The sequence below is a fragment of the Molossus molossus genome, unplaced genomic scaffold (assembly GCF_014108415.1).
Source record: "Molossus molossus isolate mMolMol1 unplaced genomic scaffold, mMolMol1.p scaffold_m16_p_17, whole genome shotgun sequence".
Taxonomy (NCBI): domain Eukaryota; kingdom Metazoa; phylum Chordata; class Mammalia; order Chiroptera; family Molossidae; genus Molossus; species Molossus molossus.
Genome location: NW_023425352.1, coordinates 42,519,096 through 42,532,225, shown reverse-complemented (window position 1 = coordinate 42,532,225; position 13,130 = coordinate 42,519,096). Strand labels below are relative to the sequence as shown.

Sequence of the window (13,130 nt, the reverse complement as noted above, 5' to 3'; positions counted from 1 at the left end):
TATTTATTTGCATGATTGATAGTGTCTAGGTTTGGGTCAGGCGGAAACAGACATTTGTGAAGCAGTATGAGCACAGAATATTTCTAGCCTGTTGTACTTTTCTCTCAGGGTATTCGGCTGTCTCACCCATACCTAATTGGAGCATAATTGTTTTTTATCAGCATCTATCAAGGCTTTCCAAAGCTTGCAACTCAGTATTCTTCAGGGAAAATAAAGTCTTTTCTTTCATACTCATGTTTTACCTATTAACATATTATTTATTGTATATCTAAATTAGTGCACATATAGTACAGATTAGTAAAGTAACTAGCGCAAACATACTACTGTGAGAATAAACACAACTAGGTCTTTGTAAGCATGAAATCTGCAGGTAGAAGCAAAGTTTGGGACATTCTAAGTAGCAGACCACACACCTTGAGTGGCTGGTGTTCTGTGGCACCAATTGGTGGATATTAGAGAGGATCTAGAAATAAAGGTCAGCAAACATTATCTGTGAAAGGCCTAATAGTGAATATTTTAGGCTTTGGGGAATATATCTTTGCTGTCACAGCAGCTCAACTCTGCCCTTTAGAGCAAAAGCAGCCACAGATGATACATAAGCAAATGGGCAGAACTGTGTCCCAATAAAACTTTATTGACAAACATAGGTGGCAGCTGGATTTGGCCCCTAGACTATAGTTTTCTGACCCTTGGTCTAGGCAGTGGTTCTCAATCTTCCGAATGCCACTATGCTTTAATACAGTGCCTCATGTTGTGGTCACCCCCAACCATAAAATTATTTTTGTTGCTACTTTATAACTATAATTTTGCTACTGTTATGAATCGCCATCGAAATATGTGTTTTCCGATGATCTTACGTGACCCCTGTGAAAGGGTCGTTTGACCCCCGAAGGGGTCACAACCCACAGGTTGAGAAGTGCTGGTCTAGAGGCTATTGGTTAATCCACTTGACCAGCTCGGTGGAATAGTTAAGAGAAGCAGTGCTGTATCATGGATTACAAGAAACCTCTCATTTATGAGTGTTGTTATTACATGTCAAGCATTGTGTCCGAGTGGTTCTACCCACAAACTGAAATTGAAGATAGGCTCTTTGGTTATCAGTTTGCTAAGGAGGCAGTACACCTCAGGGTGAGGAGCCTGCCTGCCTCAGCCAGACTGCCTGGGGTTACACCTTGGTCCCCCGTCTACTAGCTGTGCACACTGGGCAGGCTAACTAACAATTCTGCGCCACGTGTCCTTGTCCGGTTTCCTCGTACGGAAAGGAGAACAGTGACCTTGCAGTTCTCAGGATTGTTGTGGTGATTAAAGAACGAATGCAGGTGGAGTGTTCAGAGCCTGGGACCCGTGGGTGCTCAGTACACGTTTAATGCTGATGGTAGCAGCTGTGCTCTTAGGAAATTTTCCTTTGGCAACTACCTCTTTCTGCTTTCAGTATTCTTCTATTCGTGGCATCTCCCCTAACTCTTCCTTGCTTCCTGCTAGTAACAGAGTAGAAAGTTTTTACCTTACTTTGACTTTGTTTTGCTGTTTTAATTATTATTATTATTTATTTATTGGTTATTTCTCACCCCAGAATATTTTGCATTGATTTTAAAAAAAATTTTTTTTTTTTATCCTCAACCAAGGATATTTTTTTCCATTTTTGGGGGGAAAAAAAATGGAAGGAGGGAGAGAGAGGAAGAGAGAGAGAAAGAAAAACATCGACGTGAAAGGGACACATCGAGTGGCTGCCACCCACACGACCAACCAGTGCCGGGGACAAACTGCAACCGAGGTACGTGCCCTTAGCGGGAACCAAAATCCAGGTCTTTCTGGACCACAGGCCAACGCTCTAACCGTTGAGCCAAACCGGCCAGGGCTGCATTGATTTTTTTTAGATAGAGTGGAAGGGAGGGAGGAAGAGGGAAAGAGAAACATCAACATGACAGATACATCAATTGGTTGCCTCCCACACGACCCCGATCTGGACTGGGGATCGAACCCACAATCCACGTACATGACTTTGTCTGGAATCAAACCCAAGACCCTTCAGTTCTCAAGCCAATGCTCTAACTGCTAAGCCAAACTGGCCAGGGCTTAACTCCCTTGCTTTGACCTTGACTCTTATCCTGACTTTTCCCGAGCAGTATCCTGCGCTATACCCTCTTCCCTCTGCCTCCCTTGCATCAAGTATTTACCCGAACTTCGTCACATTCGAGTAGGGGGTTTCTTTCCGGAGGACCACCATAGGGCATCTTTGGGCAAATGAGGATAAAAATGCCCCAACTACCTGGGGATGAGAACCCAAAGGTGCAGGATTAGGTGGGTTCCTCATACCTTTGGGTGCCCTCCACTCAAGGCAGACACAGCCTGTGCCAGGATGTGCACCCTGACAAGCAGAAGATAGGCTGGCTTTCAGCCCCATCAGCCCTCTTGGCTGGGAGCCGTTCTGCTGCTAGACCTGCACAGCCCTATACTGCCCCCTCTCCATCAACTTTTGGTGGTGGGAAGGCAACACCAATAAAATTCATTCCATGTGGATGCATGATAACTGCTGGAAGTATAGTATCCCTCCCAGGTGGTTGAGGTTTACCAGGACATCCTTATCTCTCACAAAGGGAGCCATTCGATGTTAAACACTGATAAAGTATGACAGGTGATAGTGGAAATAATTTATAGATAGAACTGTCTTCCATGCTTTCATATGAATGGTTCAGTAGAAGAAACAGAAACATTGGGAACGAGAAACACTGAGGAGCTTAGACCTACCATCTCCACCTCTCTGAACCTTGAAGGAAAGGTACACGAGATCCTTTTAGTACTGAATAAAAGAGTTGAACTTGAGCCTGTGATACCAAGCAGTTTGTGGAATGTTTCACAAGGAGCCTGTTGTTTTCTCAGCTAATCAGCCTTGCATTTCTGCCTTGCCCTGTAGGATGACCAAACCCCACTGCACATCTCTGCCCGATTGGGGAAGGCAGATATAGTACAACAGCTGTTGCAGCAAGGAGCATCTCCAAATGCAGCCACGACTTCTGGGTACACCCCGCTCCACCTTTCAGCCCGAGAAGGGCATGAGGATGTGGCCGCATTCCTTTTGGATCATGGCGCATCTTTATCTATAACAACAAAGGTATGAAAGCAAGTCTTGGAATCCTACTGTCCCCCAAAATACAACATGTTTACAATTCAATTCCCACTGTGTTCTCCAAAATACATCCTCATTACAATCCCTAGTACTTATTCTCAGTAATAGGCACAACGGTTGTACATGAGCATCTATACTTGGGATCCCAGGGTAGTCATAGCATGGCCAGCAAAGTCCTGCAGGGGGAGGGTAGTTCAGGGTAAGGGTAAGTTTGTGTTTGTCTGTGTGTCTAGTTTGTCTGTCTTAAGTTTCTCAGTACACTATCTTCTAATGAAAACTTACTGATATTTAGAGTCACATATTTCTTGCCTGTTATTTGATAGCTTTAAATGGTGGTTTAAAAACACAGCCAGAGATGTCTCTGGCTGAGGCCACATATACAAACCTCATTATCAAAGCTCAGTTGGTTGATATTTTTATAATACTTTCAAATCAGGAGGAGAATTTTTCTTGAATTATTTTTGTTTATTGTTGTTCCTTTTGTCACCGTTGTCTTGTCTGATTCATGCTTTGATTTTTTTTTAAACCTCAACTTTGATGCCTTAGAAGGGTAACGTTCCACACAATTGCTCTGCAGATGTAGAATGCAAAATTTAGAGCTCATTTTTCTTACAATACTGTGTAAACCTTGCAGGTGTGATAGGAAGATTAATTGGCCTATAGCATATCTTAGCTAGAAACAGTGTTGCACTCTCTCATTTGGGTGCAGAGAAGAAGCAGTAATGTGTAATCAATGCACAAGATAATTACAATAATTACAAAAACTTGACAGCGTATATGAAAAAAAATGATGAGTACCTCAAACTTCACCCCCTGTGATTCCTTAGGCTCTTCAGTAGAGTTGAGATGTAAGTTCCTGGATTTCATTCAATGTATGAAACAGTAATGGGCGATGGAGTTTTGAGTGCCCAGCCCTCCCACCAAGCCAGCTGCCCATGGGCTCTAGTTGGCTATAATCTCATGAGATCACACATGCTGATGACCCTGAAGTCCCTCTCTCGTGTTTGGAACCCTCCCTAATGGTGCTTGCTGACCCATTGCTTGGTATCCAGATCCTTGTAGGAGTTGAAAGCAAGGGAGATTAGAACTCATCCTCAGTGTACAACTTTGCATTGTTATTGGACTAGAACCAAGTGTTATTATTCAATTCACCTGTGGTGCCTAAGGTGTGAAAATCCCTGGCTCCTACTCCTGAAGACTAGAACAGACATAAAGATATGTATATACATGTGGAAATGGCGAAAAGTGAAGAAAAAGGCTCCAGTCTGAAACTGTGAGACGTCTAGACTTGCCCTGGATGTTCCCAAGCCCACAAAATCCAAATTGCACCTGGGACTCGGACCTATTCTTTCTATAATGTGAAATCCCACAATGGCCCTAGAATAAGCCCCAGATCCAGCTCTCCAACTTCATCCTGGTCTGAGGGCCAAGTAGTCCCAGCATCAGTGGACCGTTGTGGCTCAATCAGCAGACAGGAAAAATGAAATCCCCCATTCTTCCTTGTTGGTAAGGGGACTCTTTAACTGTTATCTACCAGTCTTGGTTCTTAAATGCAAGATTAACTGTTCTTCATCATTAGAATAATTCATCAGTTCCAGAAAAGTGATGCCTTTGTGTCCCTTCTGTCGTTCATTGTTTTTATGGTTTTTTTTTTTCAGAAAGGATTTACTCCCCTTCATGTGGCAGCAAAATATGGGAAGCTTGAGGTAGCCAACCTCCTATTGCAGAAAAGTGCGTCTCCTGATGCTGCTGGGAAGGTATGAGGTCACTTGCCACCCTGTATAACAGGCCCCTTCCGTGATAACAAAATGAGCACTTGCTAATATCCACCCACAACCACCTAAATTATAACAACCACAGTTAAGTCCCACAGGACGAAGAACACTTCAAAAATAGAAGGTGAATGCCGGGGCCCCAATGTTGTGGACACTGCGATGTCAGTTACACTCTGTGTTGTATCCTGTCTAATCCCATCCCCTAAATCTAGGCCTCTGATGTTAAGACACTGTTCACACTGGCTGTTGTTTCTGCACGTGTTTTCAGAGCGGGCTAACTCCACTGCATGTAGCTGCACATTACGATAATCAGAAAGTGGCCCTTCTGCTTTTGGACCAAGGAGCCTCACCTCATGCGGCTGCAAAGGTACCTGTAATTCGACGGCATGAGGACACTGATGGGCAGTGTCCATCCGTCTCTATATCCACTTGCACTTTTGCATCTCCTGTAGCACCCTCCCGGTTTAGATACCAGCCAAAAATCACAGAGCTATAAGCTCATAGGAAATCTGTACCTTCGGCTATTTAGTCAACTCATGTGGTAGATGCTCAATAAATATTTACTTGTCAATTGGTTTTCCTTGAAAATCCAGGACATCCTGGAACCTGGGGAGAAAATGAAGCTCAAGTAATCTGTAGCCAGATGAAAAACATAAGTGCAGCCCCGGGGGTGGAATAAAGTTCTGATTTGTCAAAGTTATAAAATATGTGTTATGTTTTCCCTGGCCATAGAACTGTGCCTTTGAGTTATTTTTGTGTAATAAAATAAGTCAGGAGGTTTTGCTTATGTGATTTTAATATTGCTAAAGAGACTCATGGCTGTTAAGGCATTTTTGAACAGTACACAACCTAGATTTCTCAGAAAAGAGATGCATAGAATATACAGCTTTCTTATCCCTCTGGTGTTGGATTTGAGAGGAGAGTCATAAAGAAGTGTTTATTGACAGATAGGTAGAGTTCTGTTGCCTTGGGAAATTCTCTATTGTTGAGCAAGTGGCTATTATCAAAGAACATTGGAAAGATACAGACCACAATTTAAATGCTGTCTAGTTTTTTCACTAGATGTTATTGGTTGAAGGAGCTTTCAGCATCCCTAGTGCTTTTTTAAAAAAAAATATTTTTCCTTTATTTGTTTTAGAGAGAGAGGAAGTGAGAGTGGGAGAGAGAGAAACAGCCATGAGAGAGAACATCGATTGGCCGCCTCCTACATGCCCCCCACTAGGGATTTGGCTCACAACCTGGGCATGGGCCCTGACCAGGAATTGAACCGGTGACCTCTTGGTGCATGCGTCAGTGCTCAACCACTGAGCCACACTGGCCGGACCCTAGTGCTTTTGTCTATCTTTGTTTTACTCTTCCACTTCGGGGAAGCTACAGTGCTCTAGATGACACCTCTTGTACACACAGATCAATGAACTTGGGCTGTTTTAGATTACTTTGGCCACTTTAACAGAAGAAGTTTTAGGTGCCTTCTTTGTTTAGAGACTATGTCATCTTTGACAAGGATTTCTCCTCAGATCCTCTTTTCATGTCTTTCTCAAATACTTCCTGCCAGTCCTCTCCAGAGTGACATCCCATGAAATTCAAAATCCAGTTCCCACACTTGCTTTGCATCTAAATGCAGCTTTTCTGCCATAACCTCAGACTCTGACAAATATTCTTTCTAACCAAAAAGCCATGGCTTGACTTTTAAGAAAACTCTATCCAAAGAAAAGAAAGAAAAAACTGCAGCATTATTCATCCTTCAGTGGACACTTGGGAGCAACCCAAGTGTCCACTGAAGGATGACTAGATAAACAAAATGTAGAATATTCATACAAAGGAATATTATTCAGCCTGAAGAAGGAAGGAAATTCTGAAACATGCTAAAATATGGATGAACCCCAAAGACATGGTAAGAGAAACAAGCCAGTCACACAAAAGACAAATATTGTGTGATGTCACTTGTATAGAGACAGGAAGTAGAATGCCGGTCGCCAGGAGCGGAGGGAAGGAGGAACTAGGAGTTAGTGTTCAGTGGTTTTGTAGCTGGTTGGTGCTAATTGTTGAAGAATAGTGCAAATGTACTTACTGTATTTTAAAAAACAGTTAAAATGTCAAAGTTTATGTTATATATATTTTACCACAACTTTTAAAATGATAAAGATTTATAATGAAGTGTAACACTTGTCCATTTTATTTTAGTTCATTTTAATATCCCTTTGAGCCTGAGCCATTTTTCTTGTATTATAAATAACCCCAGGTTCTTGGTAGACAATCAATAAATAATTAATAAGTGAACTATTTATTTCTCACAGGAGAGCAATAATTTTGACACAACTAGTGCCAGGCAGTTGAAAATTGCCATGAGTTATAAAATAAGTAGAGCAAAATGAATCCGATCTACCTTTCCATCCATAAATGACTCTTAAGTCAATAGTTGATATATTTATAGTTGACTTTATTTTATTTTATTTTTATTTTTTTAATCTTCACCTGAGGACGTTTTTGCATTTATCTTCAGATTGAGTGGGAGGGATAGAGGGAAGAAGAGAAAGAGAGAAACATCGATGTGAGAGAGACACATTGAGTGGCTGCCACCCACACAACCCCAACCAGGGCCGGCGACAAACTGCAACTGAGGTACGTGCCCTTAGAGGGAACTGAACCTGGGTCTCTCTGATCCACAGGCCGATGCTCTAACCGCTGAGCAAAACTGGCCAGGGCTATAGTTGACTTTTTACCTTTAAATTTGTCCAACAAGAGTTTGTATTCATGGTTGTGTGTCTGCAAAACATCTTTGACAGAGTAAAAATCGGTTCTTGAACTAATTCCTTGTAACAGCCCTTGAGACTGGGGCATATCTCTTCCGGGGGCTTTTCTAAAGGGACATTCCTTCTCATCCCCGCAGCTCAGCTCGGTGGCCTCCGCAAGAGCCTCCGTAATGCCAGCTCCGCCGCATTGCCAACCATGCCCACTTTCTGGGGCAGTGATCCTGGTCGTTTTGTAGACTTTGATCCTGAGCAGGGTCAGTTTTATCAGCCAGGGGATGGCTTCATTTGCTAGGAAAAAGACCTAGCACAGTAGTTTAAACTGATGAGAGTCCATTTTTCTCATGTCATAAGCAGTCAGGACTAGGCAGTTGTTTGGTTTCCCTCCAGAGATTTTTGTTGCTTAGACAACCAGGTCCCTTTTGAAGCCACAGGCAGGAAAGAAGGTCAGACAATAGGGTATTCCCGGAAGCTCCGCCCAGCCATTTCTCTTTAGACCTCAATGGCCACTTCTTTCTGCAAGGGATTCTGGGGAATGTAGTTTTTTTTAAATTTGGACACAACACCAAAGTTTTATTGATTCAGGGAGGAGGAAGAATAGATATAAGGTAGGCAAATAACCTCCTTTACTCCAAGGAGCTCAGGAATTTCTGAATCCTGGCAGTGGTGAGAAATTAGGGGCAAGAGCATGGTTAGCATGTGGAAATGACAGCAGTGACCATGTTAATTCTTCCTGGTTCTCAGAGTATGTGATGCTTTCTTCTCTCCCTTTCTTCTGTTTTGTAGAATCGACAGCATATTTTCTTAGCCATATTTGTCCGAGGAACACGATGTGGGTGGGCTTCTGTAATCCATTTTATCCTGATCTATTTCCTGAGTAGCTATTGTTCAAGAGGATGGGCTTGGGTTTAGGCATAACCTGGGCACTCACAGGCTGTGGAAGAGAGAGTGATCCACAATTTATTCCTTGTTGGGTTTCTCTTCTACAAAATGTACACTGTGTCTGTTAATGTGGATCAGCAGAGACTGAAATTCTTGGGGAATATCACGTGTGATGTAAAGATATTACTTTTGATCATTTAAAATTACATTTGCTTTTGTTTCCTTCTTGACATTGGACAGCATGCATAACAAGTACTTTGTCCTCTACGTTAAGAGAGAAAAAATATTGATAACATTCTACAGTTAAACCTCTCATTATTTTATTTCTCTTCTGACAAATGCATTTGTCTCCTTTAGTGTGGCAAGCAAGAAGCATTGTACTTTCCAGAAATTAGAAAGAATGAAGGAAATTTAGAAAATCCCATTGTAGGTCTCAAGATGAACTATTTGTTTATGATCTGAAATGTTTCTAAGTCTTTCAAGACTAACTTTCCATTCTAAAATAACACCATGGCCTGGCCTGTGTGGCTCAGTGGTTGAGCATCGACCATGCACCAAGAGGTCACCGGTTCAAATCCCAGTCCGGGCACATGCCCAGGTTGTGAGCCCAATCCCCAATGTGGGGTGTGCAGGAGGCTGCAAGTCAATGTTCTCGCTCATCGATGTTTCTCTCTCTCTCCCCCTTCCTCTCTCTCTAAAATCAATAAAGAAAAAAAGTTTTAAATAACACCATGATTTGTTTTCTTCTTGCTTTATATTCCACTTTGTATCTCAGGCAAGGAGCTCAGGCAAAGCCAGAGTGATCAGAGTAATGTGTCTGGAACTGGCCTGCGTTACAGAGATGCTGAGGTTTTCTAGATTCGTGTTTCTAGGGTCTAGGATTTTTTGGTGGAATTAGAAGTAATCAAGAGGGTTGTCATATCTCAGAGGATACTGATGTGCCTTCAGGGTTTGAGAAGTGACAAACTTGAAGGTTATATCAGTAGCAAAAGCAATAAAAGTAAAAAGACAAGGTGCGTGATAAGAAGCTATACTCTTTTGTGTCTACCACTCTAATTAGCTGGTGTTAGAGTTATTGACTAATCAGATGTCCTATTCCAGCACTGCTTTGTGAATTTTCCTTTTAGTGCAGGGGTGGGGGCAGTGGCAGCTCACCCCCTCCTGTCTGTCACTCTCTGTAGAGTTGGACTCAGTCCAAAGCTCTGGTTTCTGAAGGCCATCGCTGAAGGGTGTGTCTGCGAAGAAGGCCAAATGCTTCCCAGGTCAGCTGGAGTTTCCAGATGGCAATAGGTCAAAACTAAAAATAGGGATATAAAATTGTCTTCTACCCGGGCTCATGCTGTTTGGCAGAGGTTGGTTTCAGAAAAGTCTGGAAGTGGCATTTCCACTTGCGTGGGTTGATACTCAGTAGCTTAAGTTGTCTCTCTACAATGGACTAGAGAAAGGGTATCTGTCAAGTCTGAAATGCTCTCGTCCTAGGACATGCCAGTGACTTAAACATGTGAGTGCATTGCAGTAGGCTGTCCAATCAGTGGGGCAGCGCCCACTGCCTTTGGTGCTGTTTCTGAGGCATCCACGTGACTTGGAAAGATTGTGACTGATCAGCTGTTTGGAGTTGGATCATATTCCCAATTATAAATCCTTGAATTCTGGGTTTTTTCCCCTCTCTAAATTAGGCATTCCTAATGCCTATAGGAATTAGTCTAATTTTTATTGGCATATTTTATATAGTCAGATTCATGTTCATGTCAAAATGTAATCTTGCATTTCTGCTAAATGACTCTGAGCCAGGACAAGGTCCCCTAAGGCAGGGGACCTTTCTTTCTCAGGGTAGAGGACGCTGAAGACTCCTGAGGCACAGCTAATTAATAATTTGTCAAAGGAATTTGGGTTGCCTGTTCCTCTGAGCATTAAGGGTCAGCCAAGAGAAGAATCAGAGAATGTTCTGAAAGCTAGTAAACTTGATTCAGATTCTGAGGATTCTCCAGTCATTGTGAGATATTAGAGATACAGAGATAAATACAACACAATACGTGCCTTTGATAAATTTATATTTTAGTAGGAGGAGACACATATGTAAATAATAAATATTACTAAATATCTAAGATAGCCACTCAATATCTCCAGGACTTTGATTGGAGTTAGTCAAGTGGGGAACAGGTGTAGGAGGGGAGGGGGAAGTAAAAGACTTCATGAGGGTGTGACCCTTGAACTGAATCTTTAATTGATAGATGCTGGCCCAGAGGGCATGTTGGGGAAGAGTATTTTTGGTGGAGCAGGCAAGACAGAAACATGAGCCGTGTGATGTTTTGGAGACGGGTGCAGCTGAAGCATAGCATAGAGACTAGAGTTTTGTGAAAGGCAGTCAGAGGATCAGATAGGGGTAGATTATAGCATCTCGACTGCCATGAAAATTAAAAATTTCAACTTACGAACAATACATGGCCATCAAAGGGATTTTCCAGGTGGAATAATGGATCTGAATATGCCCATATTATTTATTGTTTCCTAGTAGGTTTTTCTCTCACCCTCCCCCCCATTTAAATAAAGCAAATAATTATTGAACACCTACTATCATAACTACCTAGAAGAAGGAACCCAACATTCCTTTTGCAAAACTGGTGGTATTCTTGCATTACATGTTTGTAAGGATTATACTTTCCCTGATGAGATGTGGGAGACATGAGGGTGCTACATTAATGACACCATTTGATTTATCAGTGTTTGCTTGTTTAATCATAATTTTTTTTAAACCATCAAAAAAAAATCACTAGAAAGGGAAGGATACTATTTGAAAACGTACTGAATACATTTTTATCTTGTTCGCACACATGACCAAGTGATTTGTATTGACAGAATGGCTATACTCCACTGCACATCGCTGCCAAAAAGAACCAGATGGACATAGCGACAACTCTGCTGGAATATGGTGCTGATGCCAACGCAGTTACCCGGCAAGGAATTGCATCTGTCCATCTCGCAGCTCAGGAAGGACACGTGGACATGGTGTCACTGCTCCTCAGCAGAAACGCCAACGTAAACCTGAGCAATAAGGTAACCTTTTTCTCTCTCCACAAAGCACACAACAAAACCTCACGTCCCCGGAAGGTCATGAAGAGGTCACGAAAAATCTGGGTCTGATAGAATGTGTCAAGTGTAATATTACAAGAAGATGCTCACCCAAGCGTTATTTATCATCACCGAAACTTGGGAGCGATCTGTTGAAACAGAAAGAGAATGGTCAGTAGTCATTGCAAAGTCATACAGCTGAGTAGCACATAGTCATGAAAATGCAGTCCACAGTTTATCTAAACACATGAAGTGTGGTTAAAAAGTTAATTCAGCCCTGGCCGGTTTGGTTCAGCAGTTAGAGCGTCGGCCTGCGGTCCCGAGAGACCCGGGTTCGGTTCCCACTAAGGGCACGTACCTCGGTTGCAGTTTGTCCCCGGCCCTGGTTGGTCGTGCGGGTGGCAGCCACTCAATGTGTCCCTTCACATCGATGTTTCTCTCTCTCTCTGTTCCTCTCTCTCCCTCCCGCTCCATCTGAACAAAAAATGGAAAAATGTCCTCGGGTGAGGGAAAAAAAAAAAAAAGTTAATTCAGAGAGCAACACTGTCACCCCACCAGATTGAAGCAAGTCAGAAGTTATAAATGGACATGTTTGGGGCACCTGCTCCCTGCCTGTCCCAGTGTGAGTCCCAGGTTACAGAAAGAAATTGGCAGCAGTGCTGCCCTTCAGAGAGCTCATCTTAGTAACAGAAATGTAAAGTAGCTATCTCATTCGACAGATTGGAAAGGTGGTTAGCTTACGTGTTCAGACTTTGTATGTAAGTTGGCAGTTCCGAGGAACTTGCAAAGACTGTTCCCAAAATTCTTCAATCTCCCGTCCTCATATTTGACATTCCCATTATTAGGGAAGAACATCCCAGCCCACAATTGATCAGAGACATCTATTGCAATATCATTTCATACATCGGAGAATTCAGGTTTCTTGACTACTTATGAATACCTGAATCTCAAATCTGCCCAAAACACAGGACAGAGGTTTCTAAGTCTTCAAACAACACAACCCCCTGCAAGAATACACCCCGGTTCTCGATCATCCAGACTCCCTGACATTTAGCTTTTCCTCGACAGTTAGTGATGGCACAGCCATGGCATTTCTCAGCTACAGCTCAGATAGTGGAGTAGAGTTTCAACATAGGAATAGTTTTATGGTGACAAGTAACAAATAATTTGATTATTTTTAATATATGTGGCCTGAGTTTTGTAATCACCATGGGTTTGAATCCTCAATCTGACTCTTACTGGAGATGTGATGTTCGGGCAAGTTATATGAGCTCTCTGAGCCTCGGTTTCATCCTCCAGTAAATAAAGACAATATTTACTTCACTGAGATGTCATGAGGATTAACTTGATGGCATTCAGCACCTTCTAAGGAGAAAAGAGGAATCATATTCATTTTGGACTTTGCACAATTTTGAAAAAAGTTTACTCTGCACTCATCGGAATCCCCAAGGTTGTAATTTAACAAATTCTGTAGACCAAAAGACTCACATGAGAGGCCAGGGAAACCTGTCTTACCGTTTAGGTATC

The 13,130-nt window shown here is 42.4% G+C and overlaps 1 protein-coding gene across 4 annotated transcripts in view; it reads left to right on the top strand.

Moving 5' to 3' along the window:
- The window catches only part of ANK3 (ankyrin 3), a 611,274-nt gene that overhangs the window by 463,787 nt on the left and 134,357 nt on the right, over positions 1-13,130 (top strand). For all 4 annotated transcript variants that reach the window (XM_036265485.1, XM_036265481.1, XM_036265484.1 and 1 more), the window contains 4 exons: positions 2,915-3,112; positions 4,786-4,884; positions 5,171-5,269; positions 11,391-11,588. In XM_036265485.1, coding sequence (XP_036121378.1) covers positions 2,915-3,112; positions 4,786-4,884; positions 5,171-5,269; positions 11,391-11,588 — 594 coding nt within the window. The remainder of the gene's footprint in view (positions 1-2,914; positions 3,113-4,785; positions 4,885-5,170; positions 5,270-11,390; positions 11,589-13,130) is intronic.